This window comes from Carcharodon carcharias, chromosome 5, assembly GCF_017639515.1.
Source record: "Carcharodon carcharias isolate sCarCar2 chromosome 5, sCarCar2.pri, whole genome shotgun sequence".
NCBI classification, from domain to species: Eukaryota; Metazoa; Chordata; class Chondrichthyes; order Lamniformes; family Lamnidae; genus Carcharodon; species Carcharodon carcharias.
In genome coordinates, this window is record NC_054471.1 from 77,759,952 (window position 1) to 77,787,679 (window position 27,728).

General features: G+C 42.4%; 1 protein-coding gene across 1 annotated transcript in view; it reads left to right on the forward strand.

Moving 5' to 3' along the window:
* Window positions 1-880: 880 nt before the first annotated feature.
* Window positions 881-27,728, forward strand: part of phf3 (PHD finger protein 3) — a 133,952-nt gene continuing 107,104 nt past the window's right edge. The window contains exons 1-4 of the mRNA XM_041187764.1: window positions 881-1,019; window positions 10,946-11,206; window positions 15,497-15,658; window positions 20,633-22,892. Of these exons, the coding sequence (XP_041043698.1) occupies window positions 1,004-1,019; window positions 10,946-11,206; window positions 15,497-15,658; window positions 20,633-22,892 (2,699 nt within the window). The 5' untranslated portion in view covers window positions 881-1,003. The remainder of the gene's footprint in view (window positions 1,020-10,945; window positions 11,207-15,496; window positions 15,659-20,632; window positions 22,893-27,728) is intronic.

Here is a 27,728-nt window from a genome sequence, read left to right on the forward strand (position 1 = left end):
ATTAAATCTTTGAGTAACATGGAAGAAATGTTTCCTGGCTAAAGGTTCACATGAGGATAGCTATTGTGGTAAATCAAAACAAATCATACTTGTGTAATAGGAGTACTCTTCAAAGGCTTGTTTCATAGGTAAAATGAAAGTAAGTTTATTGTGTAAGTATTTTCTTTGCATAATTACTAAAATTGACAAAATAAAATGTCCCCCATTACGGAGCAACATATTTATCTTTTTAAAAAGAAATGTTAATATTGTGCCACTTTTGGACACATTCCAGCATTCTTCTTGTTGGACCACTCCAGTGACCTCGGTCATGGTGAATGTCAGGAGTTGTCTGAGAAACAGCAAGAAGGTGTGACTTCAAACCTGCCTGATAGCTGTTCTATAGTAGTTGACCTCCTGAAAGTGCACTAATGCTTGTTTTGCAAGATGCATGGAGTATCAGTAATTCAAATAGGTTTGAGATTTGTGGCAAAAATGTTTTGATTTGTGATCGGAGAAATTCTCTCAACGATGTTTGACTATGCAATTGAATGAGAGCTGACTGGCTCCTGAGAAGGAGCTTATTGCTGATACAGAAATAATTCTTTGCAAATGAACTGGTATTACGTGCATGTACGTGGTACTAGATTGGCACCACATTGTATAAATATTAAAAGTCTGCTGTTAAGTTTGGTTGATAATTCCCCATTTCCATTGAGAATTGTGCTATCTCTTTCTATACTGCAAAGCTTTTTTGATAGCTGTAGTGTAACCCGTTTAAGTTTTTCTTAAAATAACATGTCATTTTATATTTTTAACTTGTTTTCCCTACATTTCCCTTTGAAGATTCACTATTCTTCTGAAAAAAATGGTTATGTTTGTTTTGTTCCTCTTGTTTCAGAAAAGATAGCTGAATTCAACCAGTGTTGAACCTACACGCAAAGCTGAACTCAACCAGTGTTGAACCTACAAGGCAACGTGTTGAGGTCAGAATAACCAAATTCGATCAGTGCGTTGAACCTACATGCAAAACTATTCAGGTCAAACGGTTAAGATGCCTATATTTTAATGCCTGTTCCTGGGGATAGCATTTCTCCACAATGCTGTTTGAGTTAGACATCCAGGCAGTGTAGACACTATTCTATAGAAGCATCTCTTGTGATGTCAGATGCTGTAGCCTCATCTTGTACCTTATTTCTATCTTGAAAGAATGCATTACTGCCATTGGCATCTTGGGTTCTCCTTTCTCTGTCTTTCCAGTTGGAGATGCTAAGGATTTTTGGTAGAACAGAAAAGTATTTGCTGTTGAGGTCAGTTGAATATGCCCAATAACAAAATCTGTGGTACTGCTGAGCCTTGTCTGTTCAAATGATCAGACATTTTCCAGAGTATTAGCTGTGGCAAGCAGACTTTCTTATTCTTTTTTCTTTTGAACAGTTGGAGTTATTGCCTCTGCAGTTACCTACATTTCCTTGCCTATTGTGGAACTATACTTACAATAGATCCATACTCGTAATGGGTAGAGATGATAAATAGTCTATCTCTTTCCAATAAGGGCTTGATGCTTTAAAATTGTCATTAATTTAACTTTGTGTTCTTAGAATCTTCTAAATACAGCAATTAGTGCAAATCAAAGCAGTCATTAATGATGATGCTGTTGTTGGCACTGAGGTATGCAGTAATAGAACATGGATTTCCAGCCCCAGGATCATAATTTCCATTAATGGATTTGCTGCATTGATCTCAGCACTGTTTGCTCGAATGCTGCATTTTCAGTGTTCATATGTAGGACCACATTTAACAGAATGCCCCTGGCAGTGTTCCCTCATTTTTTTGCTGCTTTGACCTGGAGTTTAGTTCACTTTGGTTCACCCTATACTAGAAGGCCTTGTACTTAGGAGCTTAATGCATCAACAGTGCCACTTCCCAAAAATGCATCCTGAGCTGATTTAGACTTTGGATTTTTATGCAGTTGACCAGACTGTATCCTTTTTGTTTCACCTGAAGCTGGTCAGCAGCAATAACAACTGAAGGGGAGTATTTGGTTTACATTCTACAACACAGGCATCTGCCTGACAATGTGGAAAATTTCCCAGGTATGTCTTTTCACAAAAGGCAGGACAATTCCAATCTGGCCAGTTGCTGCCCCAATTTTCCACATTGTCAGGCAGATGCTTGTGTTGTAGAATGTAAACCAAATACTCCCGTTCAGTTGTTATTGCTGCTGACCAGCTTCAGGTGAAACAGAAAGGATACAGTCTAGTCAACTGCATAAAAATCCAGAGTCTAAATCAGCTCAGGATGCATTTTTGGGAAGTGGCACTGTTGAACTCAGTCCTCAGCAAAGTGATAAAATATGGTGTCGACAATTTTATCATGTGGCACATACACAGTAATACCCTGCCCGTTGATTCTGGCTTGGGTTTCACCAGGGCCACTGAGCTGACCATATTACAGCCTTGGTCCAAAGATGGACAAAAGTTCTGAACTCAAGAGGTGAGAGTGACTGCCCTCGACATCAAAGCAGCATTTGACTGAGTGTGGCATCAGGGAGCCCTAGCTAAATTGAAATCAATGGGAATAGGGAGGAAAACTCTCACTGGTTAGAGTCATACTTAGCACAAATAAAACTGGTTGTGCTTGTTGGAGGTCAGTCATTTCAGTCCCAGGACATTATTGCAGGAGTTCCTCAGGGTAGTGTCCTAGGCCCAACCAGCTTCAGTTGCTTCATCAACGATCTTCCCTCCATCATAAGGTCAGAAGTGAGGATGTTCGCTGATGATTGCCCAGTGTTCAGCACCATTCATGACTCCTCAGATACTGAAGCAGTCCATGTCCAAATGCAGCAAGACCCGGACAATCTCCAGGTTTGGGCTGACAAGTGGCAAGTAATATTGGCGCCACACAAGTGCCAGGCAATGTCTATCTCCAACAAGTGAAAATCTGATCATCGCCCCTTGACATTCGATGGCATTATCATCGCTAAATTCCCCCACTATCAACATCCTGAGGGTTACCATTGACCTGAAACTGAACTGGACCAGCCATATAAATACTGTGGCTACAACAACAGGTCAGAGACTAGGAATTCTGCAGTGAATAACTCACCTCCTGACTCCCCAAATCTTGCCCACCATCTATAAGGCACAAGTCAGGACTGTGATGAAATACTTTGCCTGGATGGGTGCAGCTCCAAAAACATTCACAAAGCTTGACACCATCCAAGACAAAGTAGACTGCTTGATTGGCACCTCATCTACCAACTTAACATTCACTTCGCCCCACTGCCCAAACACAGTGGCAGCTGTGTTGTCCATCTACCAGATGCACTGCAGCAACTCATCAAGGCTCTTTCAACAGCAACTTCCAAACCTGCGATCTCTACCACTTAGAAGGACAAGAACGGCAGATGCGTGGGAACACCACCATTTGCAATTTCCCCTTCAAGCCACTCACCATCCTGACTTGAAAATATATCTGGGTCAAAATCCTGGAACTCCCTCCCTAACATCACTGGGGGTGTTCCTACACTACACCACATGGACTGCAGCAGTTCAAGAAGGAGCTCCCCATCACTTTCTCAAGGGTAAATAGGGATAGACAACAAATGCTGGCCTTGCCAGTGACACCAATATCCTGAGAAAGAATACAAAAATACTTCATATTAAAACTGCAAGAGTCTCTTCATTAAGTTTTAATAGTCCATTAAATGAGAAAATATAACAATCAGTAATTGTTTTTCTTTATTTGAATTCTGCCTTTATTTTTCCACCTGTCCATGATGTTGGAGGACTTTTGTCCTTCACTTTAGTTTTGCTTTGTGAATGAATACAAATTAAGAGGAACAGTGAAGTTTTGGGAAAGTGTATCTATTTCAATTTCAGAATGGCATAGTTTGTTACAAACACCCGTCAGTCTCCTTCTGCATTTCATTGCTCAGGCTCTGCTGTCCTGTAAAATGTAAAAGCATGTGAAGTTTGAAATTTACAACTGCTTGCAACTGCAGAACAGTCAGCAAAACCTTCATGGGAGAAATCACTTTGACAAGCTTCTTAATCCTTAGTTTTAGAATGGATGTTTTGGCACTGTCTCGGTTAAACTAGTTTCTTACAGATATGTGAAGCTGGGTAGTGAATGAAAATAGGAAATTGGTACTTATTGTATCGACCTTTTTATTCAGTACATGTGATGGTGATTCAGTGTCAAAAAATAGGAAAAGGTTATTGCTTAGAAATTACAACATGAAAACGTTGGCTCAACCAGTCAGTGTTGGTGTTCACCCTACATAAGTAAACAGTCCAGATTTACTCACCCTATTTTCTTTCATTCACCTATCAGCTTAATCTTGGATGTTAATTGTTACTGCTTCAACAATAATCCTGGAAATAAATTCCACAACCTCAACTCTGAAGAACTTTCTCCTGCTTGCTATTCTAAATCTCATGCATTTGGTTGTGTATTGAAGAATGATCCCTTATTCTTGACTTCCCAACTGCTAGATCAGAGCTCCAGGTCAAAAGAAAATGCTGTCTTTATTCCCATAACTTTTTCCACTTTTGTTAATTTAGTTTTGCTGAGCTGGAGTACACTTGTGTTCAGATTTACTCTTACACACTTTCCGTTCTTTTCTTGAAGGCAGTGACTCAGTGTTATGATTGCAGTCACTGAGTTTTCTAGTACTGCCCCCAGCAGTTAAATTTAGAATGTGTTTCTAGATGGGGCGTGGTGGTCAGTGATAGAAACTCTGTAGTTGCAGGAACACCAGGCTGAATCATTTCTTTGCAAGCCCCCCTTCCAATGTATGCATACTTACAGTGGCCACTGGGTAATGAATAGGAGCTGTGGTCTCCAACGTGTATTACCCCTCCAGTCGTCTGAGGAAGCAGAAGATGATTGTAAGGTTGCTGAGATTTAACACTAAGATAAAAGCAAAAAACTACGAATGCTGGAAATCCAAAACAAAACCAAAAATAAAAATACCTGGAAAAACTCAGCATGTCTGACAACATCTGCGGAGAGGAACACAGTTAATGTATCTAGTTCATATGACTCTTCAACAGAGCTAAGGAAAACTAGAAGAGAGGTGAAATATAAGGTGGTTTAAGGTGGGGTGGGGCAAGTAGAGATGGATAGAGGGCCAGTGATAGGTGGAGATTGCCAAAAGATGTCATAGACAAAAGGACAAAGAGGTGTTGACGGTGGTGATATTAGGTAAGAAATGTGCTAATAGGTGACATTAAGGGTAGAAAGCAGGATGAGCAAGGTAGAGATAGCCCTAGTGGGGGTGGGGTGGGGGGAAGGGATCAAAATAGGCTAAAAAGTAGAGATAAAACAATGGATGGAAATATATTTAAAAATAATGGAAATAGGTGGGAAAAGAAAAATCTATATAAATTATTGGAAAAAAAGGGGGATCGGAAAGGGGGTGGGGATGGAGGAGAGAGTTCATGATCTAAAGTTGTTGAACTCAATATTCAGTCTGGAAGGCTGTAAAGTGCCTAGTCGGAAGATGAGGTGCTGTTCCTCCAGTTTGCGCTGAGCTTCACTGGAACATTGCAGCAGGCCAAGGACGGACATGTGGGCATGAGAGCAGGGTGGTGTGTTGAAAAGGCAAGCGATAGGGAGGTCTGGGTCATGCTTGCGGACAGACCAAAGGTGTTCCGCAAAGCAGTCACCCAGTCTGCGTTTCGTCTCTCCAATGTAGAGGAAACCGCATTGGGAGCAGCGAATGCAGTAGACTAAATTGAGGGAAGTGCAAGTGAAATGCTGCTTCACTTGAAAGGAGTGTATGGGCCCTTGGATGGTGAGGAGATGGGGGAGTAAAGGGGCAAGTGTTGCACCTTCTGCGGTTGCATGGGAAGGTGCCATGGGAGGGGGTTGAGGTGTAGGGGGTGATGGAGGAGTGGACCGGGTTGTCCCGGAGGGAACGATCCCTGCGGAATGCCGCCGGGGGGGTGAACGGAAGATGTATTTGGTGGTGGCATCATGCTGGAGTTGGCGGAAATGGCGGAGGAAGATTCTTTGAATGCGGAGGCTGGTGGGGTGATAAGTGAGGACAAGGGGGACCCTATCACGGTTCTGGGAGGGAGAGGAAGGTGTGAGGGCGGATGCACGGGAGAAGGGCCGGACACGGTTGAGGGCCCTGTCAACCACCGTGGGTGGAAAACCTCGGTTAAGGAAGAAGGAAGACATGTCAGAGGAACTGGTTTTGCAAGTGGCATCATCAGGACAGATGTGACAGAGGTGAAGGAACTGAGAGAATGGGATGGAGTCCTTACAGGAAGTGAGGTGTGAGGAGCTGTAGTCAAGATAGCTGGGGGAGTCGGTAGGCTTGTAATGAATATTGGTGGACAGTCTATTACCAGAAATTGAAACTGGTCAAGGAAGGGAAGTGTCAGAGATGGACCATGTGAAAATGATGGAGGGGTGGAAATTGGAAGCAAAATTAATACATTTTTCCAGGTCCAGGTGAGATCATGAAGCAGCACCGAAGCATTCATCGATGTACTGGAGAAAGAGTTGTGGGAGGGGGCCGGAGTAGGACTGGAGCAAGAAATGTTCCACATACCCCATAAAGAGACAGGCATAACTGGGGCCCATGCGGGTGCCCATAGCCACACCATTTATTTGGAGGAAGTGAGAGGAGTTTAAGGAGAAATTGTTCAGTGAGAGAACAAGTTCAGCCAGACGGAGGAGAGTAGTGGTGAATGGGGATTGTTTGGGCCTCTGTTTGAGGAAGAAGCGGAGAGCCCTCAGACCATCGTGGTGGGGGATGGAGGTGTAGAGGGATTGGATGTCCATGGTGAAGAGGAGGCAGTTGGGGCCAGGGAACTGGAAATTGTTGATATGATGTAGGGTGTCAGAGGAATCGCGGATGTAGGTGGGAAGGGACTGGACAAGGGGAGAGATAACGGAGTCAAGATAGCAAGAAATGAGTTCTGTAGGGCAGGAACAGGCTAACCTGGTCTACCGGGACAGTCCTGTTTGTGGATTTTGGGTAGGAGGTAGAAGCAGGAGACTATCAGGTTGGAAGCTGTGGAAGGAAGATCTCCAGAGGAGATGAGGTCAGTAACAGTGCTGGACTCAATGGCTTAATGTTCAGTGGTGGGGTCATGGTCTAGGGGGAGGTAGGAGGAAGTGTCCACGAGTTGACACTCAGCCTCTGCGAGGTAGAGGTCAGTGCGCCAGACAACAACAGCACCACCCTTGTCAGCAGGTTTGATGACAATGTCAGGATTGGACCTGAGAGAACGGAGTGCAGCAAGTTCAGAGAGTGGCAGGTTAGAATGGGTGGGAGGAGCAGAGAAATTGAGACGACTGATGTCACACCGACAGTTCTCAATGAAAAGATCAAGAGAAGGTAAGCATCCAGAGGGAGGTGTCCAGGTGGAGGAAGAATATTGGAGGTGGATAAAAGGATCCGTTGAACGGGGAGACGACTCCTGCCCAAAGAAGTGAGCACGGAGACCCTGCATGGGCCCCAGCTATGCCTGTTTCTTTATGGGTTATGTGGAACATTCCTTGTTCCAGTCCTACTCCGGCTCCCTCCCACAACTCTTTCTCCGGCACATCGATGACAGCTTCAGCGCTGCTTCATGCTCTTGTCTGGACCTGGAAAAATGTATTAATTTTGCTTCCAATTTCCACCCCTCCATCATTTTCACATGGTTCATCTCTGACACTTCCCTTCCCTTCCTTGACCTCTCTGCCTCAATTTCTGGTAACAGACTGTCCACCAATATTCATTACAAGCCTACTGACTCCCCCAGCCAACTCGACTGCAGCTCCTCACACCTCGCTTCCTGTAAGGACTCCATCCCATTCTCTCAGTTCCTTCGCCTCCGTCGCATCTGTTCTGATGATGCCATTTTCAAAACCAGTTCCTCTGACATGTCTTCCTTCTTCCTTAACCGAAGTTTTCCACCGATGGTGGTTGACAGGGCCCTCAACCGTGTCCGGCCTTTCTCCCGCGCATCCGCCCTCACGCTTTCTCCTCCCTCCCAGAAACATGATAGGGTCCCCCTTGTCCTCACTTATCACCCCACCAGCCTCTGCATTCAGAGGATCATCCTCCGCCATTTCCGCCAACTCCAGCATGATGCCACCACCAAACACATCTTCCCTTCATCCCCCGGTGGCATTCCGCAGGGACACCCCGGTCCACTCCTCCATCACCTCCTCCACCTCAACCCCCTCCCACAGCACCTTCCCTTGTAACTGTAGAAGGTGCAACACTTGCCCCTTTATTTCCCCATCTCCCCACCGTCCAAGGGCCCATACACTCCTTTCAAGTGAAGCAGCATTTCACTTGCACTTCCCTCAATTTAAGTCTACTGCATTCGCTGCTCCCAATGCGGTTTCCTCTACATTGGAGAGATGAAACGCAGACTGGATGACTGCTTTGCGGAACACCTTTGGTCTGTCCGCAAGCATGACCCAGACCTCCCTGTCGCTTGCCTTTTCAACACACCACCCTGCTCTCATGCCCACATGTCCGTCCTTGGCCTGCTGCAATGTTCCAGTGAAGCTCAGCGCAAACTGGAGGAACAGCACCTCATCTTCCGACTAGGCACTTTACAGCCTTCCGGACTGAATATTGAGTTCAACAACTTTAGATCATGAACTCTCTCCTCCATCCCCACCCCCTTTCCGATCCCCCTTTTTTCCAATAATTTATATAGATTTTTCTTTTCCCACCTATTTCCATTATTTTTAAATGCATTTCCATCCATTGTTTTATCTCTACTTTTTAGCCTATTTTGATCCCTTCCCCCCACCCCATCCCCACTAGGGCTCTCTCTGCCTTGATCGTCCTGCTTTCTACCCTTAATGTCACCGTCAACACCTCTTTGTCCTTTTGTCTATGACATCTTTTGGCAATCTCCACCTATCACTGGCCCTCTATCCAGCTCTACTTGTCCCACCCCCCCTTAAACCACCTTATATTTCACCACTCTTCTAGTTTTCCTTAGTTCTGTTGAAGAGTCATACGGACTCGAAACGTTAACTGTGTTCCTCTCCGCAGATGTTGTCAGACCTGCTGAGTTTTTCCAGGTATATTTATTTTTGTTTTTGTGCTGAGATTTAACAATGCAGAATAGGCATATATTTGTGTAGCTCTTACTACATAATAGGTTTATTGACCTTGTTAAGCTGGTGGAGTGCTTGTGGTAACTGATTTTCTAAAACTTATGAGTACCAAGCAAGGTAGGCTCAAAGTTAAAGAGTGAGGATGTTGCCATGAATATTTTGGGCCAGAGGAGTGAGAGCTTGGACTTAGGTTTGTTTTCTCAGAAATATTTCAATATAGTTTCATGAAATTGGTAAAACTTTTGGCATGCTGAGGCTGAAGAATCAGGCATGTGCCAGGTCTAAATGTTAACAATTACATCAAGGCAGATTGGATTTAATTGCTATGGAGTTGAAACAACTTTTGAAGAGGAGTTGTTGCTAGGCTACAGGGGGGAAAAGTTAGCTACTTTTGTCTGAATTGCTGTTCATTTTGGAGTCTATGGCTTGGGGTGAATGCATGTTTTTCTTGGCCTTCAAACACAAATGGTTCTAAACTTTACTTGACCTAATTGAAGTACATATTTAATTTGAAGTTTTGTGACAACCTGTAATGTCATCTTAACCGTCAGGTGTAATTATTTAATATTTAAATATCTTTGTCTATTAAACAGTACTTGTGCATGTAGATTCAAATGTTTCCTCGTCATTTTAAAATCCTTACATGTGCTTTCAGACTACCTTCCCATCTGCCAATGAGTTAAATTAACATTTCAAATAACTTTCATACACACCTCTGTTCCATTTGATGGTGACCATGTTCCATCCATTTGTCCAACCCCAGTCTGCAAGAAGTGATGTGCCATGGCTACAGCTTAAATCCAGTGAAGTTTTTTATAAGCTATTTCCATCAGTAATATTAGCTTTTATTTCTAATGTTCTAATTACTATTTTATACTTAAATTTTCATACATGATTGCCATATCACATCAGTTGAATAAAAGAGAAAACAAGGGGAATTATATTAGCTTTAACACAATTTGCGGTGTACAAAGTGTAACAAGTTTTGTGTATGACAAAACAGTACAATTTCTTTTAGAAATAAAAAAAAATTATTTTCAGTTCATTCTGCTTATTTGAGTTCCTGCTATTTTTGTTTCATTTTCTATTTCCTTTTTATTTTTTCACTGACTTTGACCCTGTAAGAATTATTGGGGTACAGTTCAATGTGTGACTGTTCCCTTCGTGTATGTTCCTTAATTTTCCATTATTTACATGGGAAGTTTGATGCTGAGTGCAAGCGTGTTGATAGGCTGTGAAAGCTGCACCTGCTTGACATCTTATGTAAATTCATTGACCCAATAGGAATCTCTCGCAATGCTTGAACTATTCTTAAATGATATGTAGAAGCTGCTTCATCACTACAGAATTTTCTGCCTAAGAACAGGAGATAAGGTCTTTGTCTGCCCCCGCCCCAGGAAGTTGGTAAATAGTTGATGAAAACTCCTGTTTTCCACTTAGGGCCAGCTCAAAAGATCATAGATTTGGGAATATGTTGCATTGTTGCCATCTGGGGCGGGGAGGATGTGTAGATTGATTGAGACAGAAAAGGGACAGAAAAACAGGGGCTGAAATGACATGGAGAATTGCCCCAAGACCAGATGCTTCTGGAACAGCTTGATTAACTCAATGGTTTCTGACTGTCAAACATTGGATTATTTACTTCTGCTAGTCCTACAATCCCACATAAAGTGGTTAATCCGATTGCTAAATCAGTGATAGGCTTCCATTATTCAACTTTTATGTTATCCTGGTTTAGTCTTTGTTTTGCCATATTCTAGTAAAGAAAATTTGCTGTTTGAATATAAATCTAGTGAAAATGTTGAACCCTGTTAGAGGAACTTAGGAATGCACTGCAATTAATATCTGAAATATGTCATGCTTTTTATCTGTGCAGGAGTCCGAGTGGATGTCTTCATGGATATTGTTGATATATTTAATCCCTTGATAGCCACCGACCACTTGGATGACAGTCTGATTTTAGAGCCAGACTTAGAAAGTGAAGTTTGTGATTGTGGCACAGAACCAGACATCCTGGGAGGTTCTTTAAGAAACATGCTGAGTGACAAAGATCCTATGCTAGGATCTGCTAGTGCACAGTTCAGCCTGCCCTTTTCAGATAATGAAGATGGCAACTTTCAGCTAACTTGCTCAACAGGTAGGTCTAACTTACTTTTTGGCTGCGGTGCCTGCAAAAGCCATGTAGGCTGATGTAGCCATTTAGTATTTGTATGAATGGGTGGACAGGGTTTCCTCCCACTTCCCCCTCTCCCCTTTCCCCAAGTCTTCCTTTTCACAATGCCACTTGCACAACGTCAGAATCTCTGAAGGCAGCTCTGAGTTTTCAAGGGATTATTTAACCGATTTTGCATTGGGAAAAATCTGCTTTTATTATGGCGAGATTTTAAAAAGTAAATTAGCATGCAAGATTAGGGAACTCCTGTTATTGCCAGCAGGTATGTTGGGAGAACCTGGTGAATTATTGTTTTGTTGGCATATTGAAGTTTATTTCCAATTTTGTGTTGTCTGTCCTTGCAGCATAGAATTATTCAGCTTTTATGTTATCCATTCGGCTCATCATGTCTATGCTGCCTCTCCTAAGGGCTAATTCGTGTACTGCCACTCCCCCACTCTCTCCCCATATCCCTGCACATTCCTCCTTTTCAAATATTTAGAAAATTCAGAATCTGTGGAAGAATTTACAGCCCAGAAAGAGGCCACTGTGCGCTTCGTGTTTGAGCCAGTTGAAAAATGAGTCATCCAGCCTAATCCCATTTTCCAGCACTTGTTCTGTAGCCCTGGAGGTTATGGGGCTTCATGCTCATATCCAGACACCTATTAAATGAGTTGAGGGTTTCCAGACCCCCTTATCTCTTTTCTAATCCTTCTAGCAATCACTTTAAATTTATGGCCCTTAGTCACTGACCTTTCTGCTAAGGAAAACAGGTTTTTCCCATCCACTCTATCCAGGACTCTCATAACCTTGAACACATGAATTAAATCTCCCCTCAGTCTCCTCTGTTCCAAGGAGAACAGGCCCAGCCTATTCAATCTTTCCACATAGCTGCAATTTTCCAGTCCTGCAACATCCTTATAAGTCTCTGTATCCTCTCCAGTGGAATTACATCCTTTCAGTAACGAGTTGACCAGAACTGCAAGCAGTACTCAAGTTGTAGCTTAACTAGTGTTTTATATAGCTCCACCATAAGCCCCCTGCTCTTATAATCTGTGCTTCGGCTAATAAAGGAAAGTATTCCATATGCCTTCTGAACCACCTTATCGACCTGCCTTGCTCCTTCAGGGATCTGTGGACATGCACTCCAAGGCCTTCTACGCCTCTCAATATCCTCTCATTTATTGTTTATTCCTTTGCCTTGTTTGACCTTCCCATGTCTATGGTAGCTTGGAAATAAACACAATTATAATATTTAATGTAGTGAATCCTATTAAAGTTGGGTTCAAGTTATTATCAGGGGAGTAGGTTGGGGGGAACCAAATAATCACAGCAGATCAGTTATTGCTATTTGAAAAATAAAAAAGATATTGCATTGGAGCTATCAACACGTCTGGCAGTGACAAACTCAGCCATGTTATACTCTTCTAGTTGAATTCAGAATTGCAATGTAAGGGTAGCTTGTATAATTATTTAACCTTTCTTCAAAGTATATGTGTCCGTAATTTAGACTAAAATAGTTTCATAATGTAACTCATTAGTCATGCCAGCAATTGGTTTTATCCATTCAGCAGTCATTTACTGTTTTCTAAGCTCTAGAAGCTTATAATTTAACAGTTTTAAAGGAAATTATATTGAAGAATACACAGAATAAAACATGCCACTGTGCATGTAATGGAGCTAATGTACGTTATAACCAATATTAAGGAGGTGCACTTAATATAGAATTCATTTTTTAAACTGTTTTATACTGTTGGTTAGTGCTTTATTATTTGTCTTGCCTCTCCTGGGCATACTTCTGAAGTAAAGTATACTTGGTATAAATTCCTTTTTTAAAGGTGTGTTTATAGCTGACGGAAGAATTTAATTTTCTGTAAGAAAAACTGGCAGCTAATTGTATTTTTATGTTGGAATGTATTTAGAAAATAACTTGTTGAAAATGGTCATATGTTGACTGGAAAATGACCTAAAAAATTGGCACATTTTGAAATGTTTTTTCCCCCAACCTATTTTCTTAAAACTCCCTACTCCTAACGAAATAGAATTTGTTCACATTCTCTGTTTATTTTGAAAATGGGCTTGCTGACTATAGTAAGTATGCAAAATTGAGGATTTTGTGCATTACCACAGCTTTTTTGGGGATTCCACTTTTCCCAGGTGTCACATTTGGAATAACAGTTTAACTTCATTGTAAATATCCTTAAAACTGCAACCTCCAATAATGTGTAAACATTAGTGTTGAATTACTGGTTATAAACAGGCATCAGATTGTTAGAAAACTTTGAAGCTATTCTGTATCTTAAACAGTGGAGCTTGGGGGTGGTGGTGTGATTCCAGTGGCTTAGTTGGTAATTGAGTGACAAACCAGAAAGGTGCTGAGTTAGCTGATTTCAATTTGGTTGATGGTACTGTGGCATTACATTTGGTTTAGCACACGTGTTAGGGAGGGGAAGAGAAAACAACTATGGTTCCTATGCCTGATCCCTGGAAAGTGTGCAAGCTCAATTGAACTGTGGTGGTAGGGCAGAATTGTACTTTAGTGTGACTTCCCCCATTTAATTGAGTATATTGTAAAGAATAGTCAGGTAGCTAAGGGTTGCTGACAGCTGTGGAACTGTATCACAACCCAGATTGGATGGGGGGTGCTGGCAAAGTGGAGAAGGAAAATTGAAAAAAATGTATTGATAACAGTGTGGAGTTAAAACTGTTGCTTATCCAGCGTAAGAGTGGACATCTGTTGGGGCTTTTGGGTGCTGTCTCTCTCTATTGTTGCTCAGGGGTGTGTCTTTGGGCAGGACATTTGTTGTTTATAGGTTTTGGTGGGCAGATTGGCAGTGTGTGTTAACTTTCCTGAGAACATGGTGGCCTGTGAATGATAGGAGGAATAATTTTTTTGTTTTGGTTAAGTAGAGATATTGCAATTTTGTGGTTGGACAGGAGGCATTAAATCATTCACCATGTCACATCATCTAGAAAGGGCATTGTTGCCATTCTTAAGTTTTGCTGTAAAACTCTGGCTAAAACACGCTCTTGTCCAAGATAGCTCCCTTGGGATCTTGCCAGGGAATGACAAGTGCATTCCTTATGTTCCATGTCTGAATATGATCCATTTATTATCTGTCTGGTTTATTTGTCATTACATTCACCATTCGCATAGACATTGCAACCAAGAAGTTAAGTATAAAGATGACATGCTGCACCTAATTCCTACAATTGGGAATGTATGCGCACTTTATGGTATGCTTGTCTCTGTGTGCTGCTGTGTTTTACAATTTATGCAAGATGTCTGCTTCCTGACTTCATGCACATTACAGAACTCCAGCAATACGATATGATTTGGAACATGATATCGTGTCCAACAGTTTGTTTAGAACTTCCTGTTGTTGCATCTGGAAGTTTGCATTCTTGCTGCTTATGATCAGCTTTTCTTACTGTAAAATACAATAATGGAAAGGTCACTAAGACATTAGTAACTACTAGATCTCCAATAATGTTACACACTGAGTCAAAATCAAATATAGTCTTCAGGTGAATTGGGGCTAGAGAGTGGGGGACAATTGAATCAAGGAGTACAAATGTAATTTCGTCTGCATTTTGCATCATACATTTTGTCACTTATATTTTAATTCTTAAATATAGTTAAAAGACAAAATTGGCAATTTGGGATGCAGTAGAGCTGATTAAAGTACCAGAGTTTCTCTGCAGTACAGGCTGAGGAGCTGGACGCTAAAGCAGGTTCTTGGTGGTACCATCAGCAGGAGGATGTAATTTTAGTATGGAAAACTTACATATATGTTTCCTGTTAGAAATGTGGACACAGTAATGTATAATGGTAAAGTTGGCAAGATTCCCAAAGATCTTCCTAGAATATTTTATAGACGTGCAGTGCATACAGATATAAAGTTTTAAAATACAGATATTGGTAACTGCCACCCTTTTAAGAATAGGTAAGAATTTTGCACCGATTGAGTAGACTTTGGCTTCTAATGGCAGTATATGGTGGAGCTTAAAGCAGCTTCAGGATTTCTAGTTGGCATTCACCTCTTTGGATGAGGTGATGGGTCACTGTGTAACCTATAAAATTGTCTCTTCTGTATATTAGTTTGTGGAATAAAGTGCCGAATAATAAAAGTGCGTTCTGCTATTTTATTGCCAGTCATAGATTGCTATCTTTAGTTGTAAATTTAGTACACAGAAAGGCTAGCTTTAGAAGGACTCTTGTATTTGCTACTATGGTATAAATCACACAAGGTTTTCTCCTTTTCATTTTTTCAGTTGCTGAACTTGAGCTCACTGATGAGAGCGACATAAAGGAAAGTGACCTTGATACTATGGAGGAAGAAGATTCATCAGAATTATCCAGCAGAAAAGCAAAGGGTAAATGTCAAAAATCTGCTGTGCAATCGCCTCGCAAATCTCCACGTTTGTTGGCCCAGGGTAAGATGCCATTAAATTTTTTTCTGGATTTTCTCCTTTTATCTAGTTTACTTTTATGTTAAAATGCAACATCTGTAAAACATACGAACAAGGAGTTAGAGTCAGCCATTGGACCCTTCGAGCCTGCTCCGCCATTTTATAAAATTATGGCTGATCTGATAACTTCAGTCTGCATCCCACCTACCCCCAATAATCTGTCATCCCCTTGCTTATCAAGAATCTATTTAGCCCTGCCTTAAAAATATTCAAAGACTCTGCTCCCACAGCTTTTTAAGGAAGAGAGTTCCAAAGACTCACGACCCCCTGAGAGAAACAATTTTGCCTCATCTCTGTTGTAAATGGGCGAACCCTTATCTTTAAAAAGTGACCCCTAGTTCTAGATTTTCCCACATAAAAAGCATCCACTCCACATCCACCCTGTCAGGATGCCTCAGGACCTTATATGTTTCAATCAACTCGCCTCTTACTTTTCTAAACTCCAGCAGATACAAGCCTAGCCTATCCAACTTTTCCTCATAAGACAACCTGTCTATTCCAGGTATTAGATTGGTAAACCTTCTTGGAACTGCTTCCAACGCATTTACATCCTTTCTTAAATAAAGTGAGCAGTACTGTACACAGTACTCCAGGTGTGGTCTCACTAGTGCTCTGTATAACTGAAGCATCACCTCCCTACTTTTGTATTCAATTACCCTCGCAATATATATAACATTCTATTAGCTTTCCTAATTACTTGTTGTGCCTGCATACTAGCCTTTTGTGATTCATGCACTGAGACACCAAATCCCACTGCACCTCAAAGCTGTGCAATCTCTCACCATTTAGAAAATATGCTTCTCTTTTATTCTTCCTGCCAAAATGGACAATTTCACATTTTCCCACATTATACTCCATTTGCCAGATCTTTGCCCACTTACTTAACCTATCTATATCTTTTTGTAGCCTCCTTCTGTCCTCTTCACAACTTACTTTCCTACCTATCTTTGTGTCATCAGCAAATTTGGCAGCCATCCCATCCATCCCTTCATTCAAGTCATTTATATAAATTGTAAACAGTAGAGGTCCCAGCCCTGATCCCTGTGCACACCACTGGTTACATTTTGCCAACCTAAAAAACCCATCTATGCCTACTCTCTGCTTCCTGTTAGCCAGCCAATCTTCTATCCATAAGAACATAAGAACTTGGAACAGAAATAGGCAATTTAGCCCCTAAAGCCTGCCCCACCATTCAATATGATCATGGCTGACCTCAATTCGGCCTCAACTCCAATTTCCCGCCCTCTCCCCATAACTTTTTAACCCATTATTAATTAAAAATCTGTCTATCTCAAATTTATTCAGCGTCCTGGGATTCACTGCACTCTGAGCTAGTGAATTCCACAGATTCATGACCCTTTGAGAAAAGTAATTCCTCCTCATCACTGATTTAAATCAATCACCCCTTAGCCTAAAACTATGGCCTCTCATTCTAGAATGCCCCACAAGGGGAAACATCTGCTCCACACCTACTTTGTCTATCCCTTTAAGCATCTTATATACCTCAATTAGATCTCCTCTCATCCTTCTAAACTCTAGCGAGTATAGGCCTAAACTGCTCAATCTCTCCTCATAAGACAAGCCCCGCATCTCTGGAATCAATCTAGTGAACCTCTGAACCGCCTCCAATGCAACTACATCCTTTCTCAAGTAAGAGGACCAAAACTGTGCACAGTACTCCAGGTGCGGTCTCACCAATGCCTTGTACAGTTGCAACAACACTTCCCTATTTTTATACTCTATTCCTTTAGCAATAAAATTCCATTGGCATTCCATGCCAATATGTTATCCCCTATCCCATGAGCTTTTATTTTCTGCAAAAACCTTTGATGTGGCACTTTATCAAATGTACAGTACAGTGCATCCACCGGTTCCCCTTTATCCACAGCACATGTTATTTCCTCAAAGGACTCCAATAAGTTGGATAACCATGGTTTCCTTTTTGCAGAATTTCAGGTCTGGTTAAATATTCAAATTTGTAAATTGAAATGTACTTATAGCATTTTAGGTGATAGCAATATTACATGAGCATAATTCTGTTTTCTACTTTTACTACCTATTTTGGTTAACATCATTTTTGTTTAGGTTCCTTTTATGTTTAATGTGTGAAGAATGACCTGTGCACTAAATTTTAAACTACTAATTGGAGTTTTTTTTACTTGTCTAATTTAAAGGTATGCTAATAAATTATTTTTCTGTAACTTCCTGTAAGCCCTGTGTAGTGCTTCTCATTCCCATCACTTGTAACATTAGACTGCTTTTCGCTTCCATTCTTTGTGCACTTTATTTATATACTTACTTTTGGTGAACAGTATGAGTGCATTCTCATTCCATTCCATTTTGGTCACTGATTATTCACTATGGAAAAGCAAGATACTGCAGATGCTGGAAATCCAATATAAAAACAGATAATGTCCGAAGTATTCAAGAGGTCAGGCAGCACCTGTGAAGAGAAACATAGTTAACACTTCAGTTTGATTAGCTTTCGTTAAATTATTCACTACGCCCTGCCTTCTGGAACTCCCTCCCTAAATCGTTGTGCCCACCCCTTTTACTGTTTTCATATCTTCTCAAAACCTTTCCTTTTACTCCTATTGCCTAGTGTCCCATCTACAATTATTTTCCTCTCTGGGCTATGAAGTCTTCTGAGGTGCATTTATTATAGTGCATTCTTCACACAAAAAGACCTGTTGGTGGCTTAAGCTTTAGCAGTAATCCAGTTCAATGAAATGTCTAATGGTCCAGTCTTGCTAGGTTTTAGGTTAAAGGATTGCCTATCTCACAATTTAAAAGCCGTCCTTAAACTTTATGTACATGGCGAATTCTCTGAAACTATTGTTTTTTTGTATTTTCTCCTAAACTGTCACTTATTTTTCTTGCTAACTTTCTCTGCTCCAGAAGTTGCTGGAATATGGGACCCATTTCCTTCTGCGACCTTGCCCAAGGGCCACCTTTGACATATGGAGTGAGCATCAATGCTGACTGTCAGCAGGATATTTGATCATGAGGTTTATCAATGCTGAGCCTGATTCTGTTCTTTTCTCACATTCATCTACTTTCAGCAGAGCTCAGTGTTTAGTGATTAGAAATGGAAATCCTGGCCAATTCTGCTTCCCATTTCTACTAAAAGGACACCAAGGCTATTATAATGTTTCTATCCACTGCTAGCTGAGATCAACTGACTGAGCATCTAATGACTATCAAAAATTTGGGTCCCATCTAGACCAATATACACAGGGTGAATATGTTGATTTATTGGGAGACCCTCAAAATGCAAATTCTATGTCTAGAAAAAAAAACGAAGTTTATTTTTATAGTGTTTTTTTTATTTAACTAATCAATATGACCTATTAAGCCCTTAAGAGTGTGCTTGATACTTTGTGGTTTAAAATAAAATGCTGCTGGAATGGTTATTTTGAAATTATAGAATTTTTAAGGGGTAAGATTGATTTTAAAGTGCCAGAGTTTTAATCAGTCATGAAGATCAGTTGATCTGAAAAATAATTAAAGGGTTTGTGTTTAATAGCAAATCTGGAGCTTATAATTCTTGCACTGTGAAGTTGGTACTGCTTTTCTTTGGGCAGGATAAATCTAATTTCAAGTAAATGATTGAATGGAAAATGTAATTTTTAAGATTTATTGTGCAAATTCATAAATTCTGCCATAAAGTATCATCACACGTCAAAAAACTTGGTGACACTGTAGGGGTCCCCCTTTCCCCTCAGAGACCCTCCCCAGATTCACAAGTGTATGGCCTGAACAGAATGACCAGTGAGACGTTTCTTCTGATAATTTACAATTGCTTTATTGAATCACCCACAACCCCCACAGCACAAAACCCAAAATTTAAAATGACCTATTCCCAGTACCCGACACACAGTCACCATGACTCGGTTAAAACTTACAAAACACAGGCAAGACACCTTCAGGTTCCTGAAACCTTAAGAAAAAAACCCTCGGACCAGTATCACCAAGATATGGCTGAAACAAGTTACAAGGTACCGGCAAAAAACACCCAAGTTTTCGCCCCAAACCTTTACAAAATCTTCAGACCAATATCACTACGATTTGGCTGATCCCCAACACGGCTGGTCTGTCTGGTGTTGACTGGAGGCCTGAGGCAAGGTGACCAGACTTGACCCTTCTTCCACAGCAGCCCAAAACTTCAGATCTGCTCTTCTTTTATAATAATTAAACCGGACATGTCAAACTCAGACATTTCCTGTTGTTCTAGTGTCCATTTAGTTGATTCCACATAAAATCCAGACAAGTGTCATCAGCCCCTGCTGGTTGAAATAATACAGGGTTTTCCATGGAAGATGTATCCAGATGAATATTATCAGTTCTCATTGAGCAATTCTCCACCCTGTTTGAGGTGGCACAGTAACAGCACCTGGCACCAAAGTTAATGAGGATTTGAATGACCCTGTTCCAGTACCATTTTCTGTTGTGGTTAAATAATTCCTTGATGATATGTCCTTTGTGCCATTGTATTGGATAATCAGACTTCTTGATGGCGTTAGTCAATGTTCAAACCCTTTTGATGAGCCACTGTGTTTCCACTAAATGTCCGAATTAACCCCTTGCTGCCCGGCCCTGTACTGCTGACTGCAGCTTATCTTTTTGAAATTTATAGTTACAGTCATGAGATCAAAACATGTCCATGGGTTTGAAATTATGTTCCATAAATTTCCCAGTTGGAGGGGATTTTGATCTACAATACTTAAAAAGCCAAATATAATTTGCTTATTATGTGCTTATTTATCTGGTATAAACTGGGTGGCTTCCTGTTCTATAAGATTCAATGATTTTTTTTGATTCCAATATAAACACTACGTTTGTAGTATTTTGAAACACCAATGCTAGGTACTAAAGGCTAAAAAGCATGGGTTTTAAATGTTTAAAATTATTGCTAATGATTCTTTCTTTCTTTTAAAGAACCAATTCGAAATCTACGCAACAGTACCTTAGCCAAACGACCTAGTCCAGCAAATTTAGCTCTTGCAAAAAGGAAGGAGCAAGTAAAATATGTCTCAATTGGGGCAAGTTCAGCAAAACTGCCAGATAGACACGAAAAACAAAACCCACAAAAACCTGGAGGAAAGGGTAAACCACAGCAGCAGAATGTGTCAGAAAATGCACAAAGTAGTGCAGAAACTCCTTGTGATACTGTACAGTCTGAACCTGTAGATTCAAAGAGCTCTGAACTGAGATCAGTGGAAATGTGCATCATACGTGAAAATACACTTGAAATAACTTGTGGAGATCATAAGCGTACTGTGGTGGAATCGGTGGAACAGAAAGTAATTGAGTCTACAACAGAATCGCAATTTCCTAGAGAACCATTAATTGCTTTAGAGACAGAAAATGTGCCTCCAGATGCAATAGCGGAGGATGCAAATCTCCATTGCTTAGAGGCACAAGTTGCTTCAGTCAGCAAAAACCCAATTGAGCGTGCTTTGGAATCACAGTATTCAGCTGAATTGTTAACTGAAACTGCTCAGGAGTCTACAGTTGAGAACGTTGGTGCACAAAAAATTGTGGATTGTGCTACTTGTGGAGATGACCCAGCAGCAGTCATAGACCACGATACAGTTAAGTCTGCGCTGGAATCGCAGCATTCTGCAGAATCATTAATTGGTGCAGATACAGATGGAATGCCTGAAGATACCATAACAGTCGATGTTAATCTTCAGAAAAATATATGTGAACTTCCTCATGGGAATACCAATGCAGTTGCAGATGAATTAAAGAAGGTTGTAGCACAAGAACAGAATGTACAACTGAATGAAAGGACGACTATGGATAGAATTATTATTAATGAACAGAAAGAGGAGCCAATTGAGTTAGACCCTGGTGTACTAAGCATTGAAACTACACCATCTATAAACAACCTACCAAAACTAGAAGAAAATCCACAAAGGCCAGTTGATGAAGAATTTCAGATATCCTCTGAATTAAACGATTCTGTAGATTATGTAGAAGCAAAAGAAGACCTTGACATGCAGTCAAATAAAGGAACCACACATAACAATGCTAGCAATCTTATAAAAGAGAACATTTCAAATTCTTTGGAACTAATTAAAGACTCTGGGAATAATAAGGCAGTTCAGCTTGAGGCTGGGGTTACTCTTTCACCAAAACCTGAAAGTGTGACACAAGAGGGCAAACTTGAAGTAGAAAGACCTGTTTCTCCAAAAGTAGTTGCCAAAGATGTCAATGAATCAGAAAAAGCTGATGGCTCTAGTGATCATCTGGTATGTAAGAAGCAAGATAATATAAATGAACAAGTTAATTCAACTGAACAACAGCTGGGACCCAGTAACAAAGAAATGCAGGACCTTTCTGAACATAAAGACCATGAGCAAGTTGCCCTTGAAAAGCAGGTTGATGCTGTGGAGTCCAAGAGCCAGGCTTCAAAACACGAGAAGTTAGCATTGAAACCTCAGCATAAACTTGCACAAGATCCAAAACCGGAGCAGATTGAAAATTTCCTTCACTCAAATAGGAAAAAAGCTAAATTGGATGTTCAGCCCTCTGAATTACTTAAGCAATCTAAGTCACATATTTCATCATTAACCAGTAAACGGAAGGCAGTAGACCAAGATGAACATCATCCCCACAAGACTGTTAAGTGCTTGAAAACACAGGTTGGGCAGGATGCCAAATTAAAAATTGACCAAGCACAAAAGCAACATTTTAACAAGGTGTCTCTTGTTTCCCAGGTAGCAAAAATGCAGACAACGAACAAGATAGTTTCGATGACTCCTGCAGGGCATAAGTCAAAGAAAACAATTCAGACATCTAAGTATAATACTAATTCTACTCCAAAACTGACTGAGTTACCAGCAAAACAGGTGACTCGCTATGGCCACAAACCTGCCCCTTCAACAGGTAAAATAGTTTCCCAACAGGTAGACAATATCAAAGAAAAAGACAAAGGAAAGATTATGGAGCATTCTAATGAAGATGATAAAGATAAATTGAAAGCCAGAAAAAACGAGAAAGGTATTCTTCCACGACAGAGGAGAAGCAGCAAAAGCCTCTCTTTGGATGAACCACCATTATTTATCCCGGATAACTTACCTGTGGTAAAAAAGGAGGAAACTGACATGGATCATTCTGCCCCTGTTGCCGCTTCAGATTTGTGGGATCCCAAAAGACTATGTGGTTTTTGTAAGAAACCGCATAACAGCAGGTGAGCTCTTGTTTAACTAAAACCCTGCACAAGTTGATTTTTAAGTGAGGCAGAGTGTGTAGGGATGGAATTCCAGAGATAAGGGCATAAACAAGTGAAGGATTGGCCACCAGTGGCAGAGCGATTAAAATTGGGCTTACGCAACAGGCCAGAATTAGATGAGTGCAGGTAACTTGAAGGATTCCGAGGTTGGAAACGATTAGAGATAGGGAGGGGCAAGGTCATGGAGGAATTTGAAAACAAGGATGCGAATTTTCATATCAAGACCCTGCTCGACCGGGTGCCAATGTAACTCAATGGCACAGGGCTGATAGATCAATGGGACTTGTTTCAAGCAAAGACATGGGCAGCGATTTTGGATGGCCTCAAGTTTACAGTGGATAGAATGTGGAAGGCCAGCCAAGAATGTGTTCGAGTGACCCTCTAGCGTAAATGAGGGTTTCCACAGCAGATGAGCTGAGATAGGAGCAGTTTGCGATTAGAAACTCACCTCTGGGTCAAATATGACACCAAGGTTGAAAACAGATTGGTTTAGTCTCAGGCAGTGCCAGGAAGAGGTGGCGAGGAAATGGAGTTTGGAGCAGGGACCCAAGACAATGGTTTCGGGTTTCCCAGTATTTAGTTACAGGGAATTTCTCATCTAATACTGGATGTTGAGCAAGCAGTCTGATAATTTGGCATCAATGGAGGAGTCAAGAGAAAGAGATGGTGGTGAGGTAGAGCTGTGTATTAGCTTTCACATGAAAATTAACACTGTGCTTTTGGATAATGTCACCAAGGAGCAGCATGTGGATGAGAAATAGGAGGGGGCAAAGAAATAGATCCTTGTGGGACGCCAGAGGTAACAGTGGGGGATCTGGAAGAGAAGCCATTGCAAGTGACACCCTGGTTGCAGTTAGATAGATAAGAATGGAAGCAGGTGAATGCAGACCCATCCAGCTGACGTAGTGGAGAAGTGTTGGAGGAGGTTAGTGTGGTCAACCGTGTCAACAGCTGCAGCAAAGTTGAGAAGAGCAAAGAGGGAAAGATTATCTTTGTTACAGCCATGCAGGTCATTTGTGACTTTGATAAGAGCTGTTTCGGGTCTGTGCCAGAGCAGAAACTTGAATAGAGGGATTTAAACATGGATTTCTGGGAAAAATGGGAACAAATTTGAGAGGTGAGAATGCACTCATGGACTTGGAGAGGAAAGAGAGAATGGGGTTGGGGTTGCAAGGATGCTGGGGTCAAGGGTTGATTCTTGAGGAGAGGGGTGATGGCAGATTTGAAGGAGAGAAGGACAACACCTGAAGAGACAGAACTGTTTGCAGTATCGGTAACATAGGGACCAGCAGAGGGAGTTGGGTGGTCAGCAGTTTACTGGAAATAGGGTTAAGGGAGCAGGAGGTGGGTCTGATGGACAAGGTGAGCTCAGAGGGAGTATGAGGTGAGATAGGAGGGAAACTCGAAAAAGTGAGTTAAGGGCAAGGAGGAGCTTTAGAGGCAGTTTGGCCTGTTGGGCTAGCGGACGGGAAGGATGCTGCAGAGGCAGCTGATCGGATGGTCTTGATCCTGGTGACACAGTAGCCCATGAACTCCTTGGACTTGCTGTTGGAAGTAAGGGTGGAGGGGAGCAGGGGAGAGGGTTTAAGAATTCAGCTTGCAGTAGAGAAATGAAGACTTCCCAAGATTATCTTTGCATTCCAGGATGATTGCGGAAGAATGAGCAGTTTAAGCAAATGAGAGCAGGAAATGATAGTGGCCCAGCCAGATCTGGCAGTGGATGGCTAAACCAGTGATGCGTCATATCCTTTCAAGTTTGCGTCCCTTGGAATTAAGGGAGTGAAGATGAGGGATGTACTGGAGGAGTGGTTTTATTGCGGGCAAGGACATCATAGGTGGTGGTGAGGGTGTCAGTAGCTGCAGAGATGTCATGCTGAACGGAGGACCAAAGGCTTCCCAGGAACACTGTGGGAGCACCTACACCACTTGGACTGCAGCGGTTCAAGAAGGTGGCTCACCACCATCTTCTCAAGGGCAATTAGAGATGAGCAACAAAAGCTGGCCTAGCCAGCAATGACCACAACCCATGAAAAATTGATAGTTTGGAATTTGGAAGTGCAGTTGTAAAAGAATTGGGGCAGGCACAGAAGGAGATAGGGTTGGGGCATGGGGAAGTGGATGTGGGTGGTCAATGATACAAGGAAGTGATCAGAGATGGCCATGTCTGTGATAAGGTGGGGCTAGCAAGACCATGTGACTTAAGATCAAGGGAATGACTGTGGATATGGACTGGGGAGTTACATGGGGGGAGAGATTTATGGAACGTAAGAGGGTAGTGATCTCCGAGCATGATGAGTTGAGATGAAGCTTGAAGTCATTGAGGATGAGAAGTCATTCAGTGCAGAGGCTGAGGGCGTCTTGGTGAGAATTTTTCTCATACCTTGGAGGACAGAAGTGGACCAGGATTTTGAATGAGAGGTAAGTGGTGGGTGGAAAGAGGTGGGATGGTCAAAGGAGGAGAAAGTGCCAGAGGAGCAGGGGGTCAGCCAATGTTTGTTCTGGTGATAAGTGCCACACTGCCACTGTGACAGTCTTGACAGGGTAAGTGATGGAAGTTGCAGCCAAACAGGGAGGCTTCATTAAAGGGAAAGGTGTCATCAATCCCCAGCCAGGTTTCTGTTAAGTCCATGATGCCAATGTAATAATTTGCAGTAGGTTTATTGATGGCAAGGGCTCCATTCTCAAATGAATGGACATTCGGGAGGGAGATGTATTGTGGGGGGAGGGGATGTAGGTGATGAGAGCTGATTCACTGGCAATGTCCACAAGTTCAGCTGTGCAAGGGCTGAGTTGGGCAGGAAGAAGACTGGCAAGATTAGGCCCCGTTGGGAGCCCTGGTCAGGAAAGTCAATGGGAGAGTGGGATGGGGCAGTTGGGATCGTAATGAACCAGCACTGGTTGCTTCAATGCGCCCTTTGAAGGATGCCAAGAGAGGCACTGTGGGAAGTTAAAGCTTTATCTAAGAGGGAGCCAAACCTGGAACGGCGATAAGAGAGCAGGAAGGGCAAGGAGTACTGAAGAATTGGGGTTGGAATTTGGGACGAGAAAACACCAGAGTGGAAAAGTGAAAGGAAACAGTACAATAGAAGAGAGAGATCTCTGCAGGGTGAAGGAAGAAAGAGCAAAAGTGGAAATAGAGTGGTATGCACAGGTCTGAAGCAGCCAAAGTATGCATCCCAATAGATCCAGGGAAAGCTTGAGTTACTTAGGGAATGGGTGACTGCCAGACAGAGTAAAAACACTAGGCAGATAGTGCAGGAGTCCCCTGGGTCCATCTCTCTCTCCAACAGATTTTCCATTTTGGATACTGCTGGGGGAAGATGGTTTCTCAGGGGTTGCAGCAAGAGCCAAGTCCGTGAAACCATGAATGGCTCAGCTGCACAGTAGGGGGGAAAAAGAGTGGGAGCGCAATAGTGATAGGGGATTCTATCGTAAGTGGGAAAGATAGGCGTTTCTGTGGCTACAGACATGTCACCAGGATGGTATGTTGCCATCAAGCCATTGTTTCCAGGACTGTCACTGACCTCATCTCTTCTGGAGATCTTCCACCCACAGCTTCCAACCTGATGGTCGCCCAACCTTGGACGGCCCGCTTCTACCTCCTACCCAAAATGCACAAACAGAACTGTCCCGGTAGACTGATCGTGTCAGCCTGCTCCTGCCCCACGGAACTCATTTCTCATTATCTTGACTCCCTTCTCTCTCCCCTTGTCCAGTCCATTCCCACCTACATCTGTGATTCCTCTGACACCTTACGTCGCATCAACAATTTCCAGTTCCCTGGCCCCAACCGCTTCCTCTTCACCATGAACGTCCAATCCCTGTACACCTCCATCCCCCACCAGGATAGTTTGAGGGCCCTTAGCTTCTTCCTCGAACAGAGGCCCGAACAATCCCCACCCACCACTACTCTCCTCCAAGTGGCTGAACTTGTTCTCACACTGAACAATTTCTCCTTTAACTCCTCTCACTTCCTCCAAATAAATGGTGTGGCTATGGGTACCCGCATGGGCCCCAGCTATGCCTGTCTCTTTATGGGGTATGTGGAACATTCCTTGTTGCAGTCCTACTCCGGCCCCCTTCCACAACTCTTTCTCCGCTACATCGATAATTACTTCGGTGCTGCTTCATGTTCTCGTCGGGACTTCGAAAAATTTATTAATTTTGCTTCTAATCTCCACCCCTTCCATCATTTTCACATGGTCCATCTCTGACACTTCCCCTCCCTTCCTTGACCTCTCTGTCTCAATCTCTGGTGATAAGACTGTCCACCAATATCCATTACAAGCCAACCAACTCCCACAGCTACCTCGACTACAGCTTCTCACACCCCGCTTCCTGTAAGGACTCCATCCCATTCTCTCAGTTCCTTCGCCTCTGTTGCATCTGTTCTGATGGTGCTACCTTCAAAAACGGTTCCTCTGACATGTCCTCCTCCTTCCTTAACTGAGGTTTTCCACCCATGATCGTTGACAGGGCCCACAACTGTGTCCGGCCTATCTCCCGCGCATCCGCCCTCGCGCCTGCTCCTCCCTCCCAGAAACATGATAGGGTCCCCCTTGTCCTCACTTATCACCCCACCAGCCTCCGCATTCAAAGGATCATCCTCCGCCATTTCTGCCAACTCCAGCATGATGCCACCACCAAACACATCTTCCCTTCACCCCCCCCCCCCCCCCCCCCCCGGCGGCATTCCGTAGGTTTCGTTCCCTCTGGGACACCATGGTCCACTCCTCCATCACCCCCTACTCCTCAACCCCCACCAATGGCACCTCTCCATGCCCGTGCAAAAGA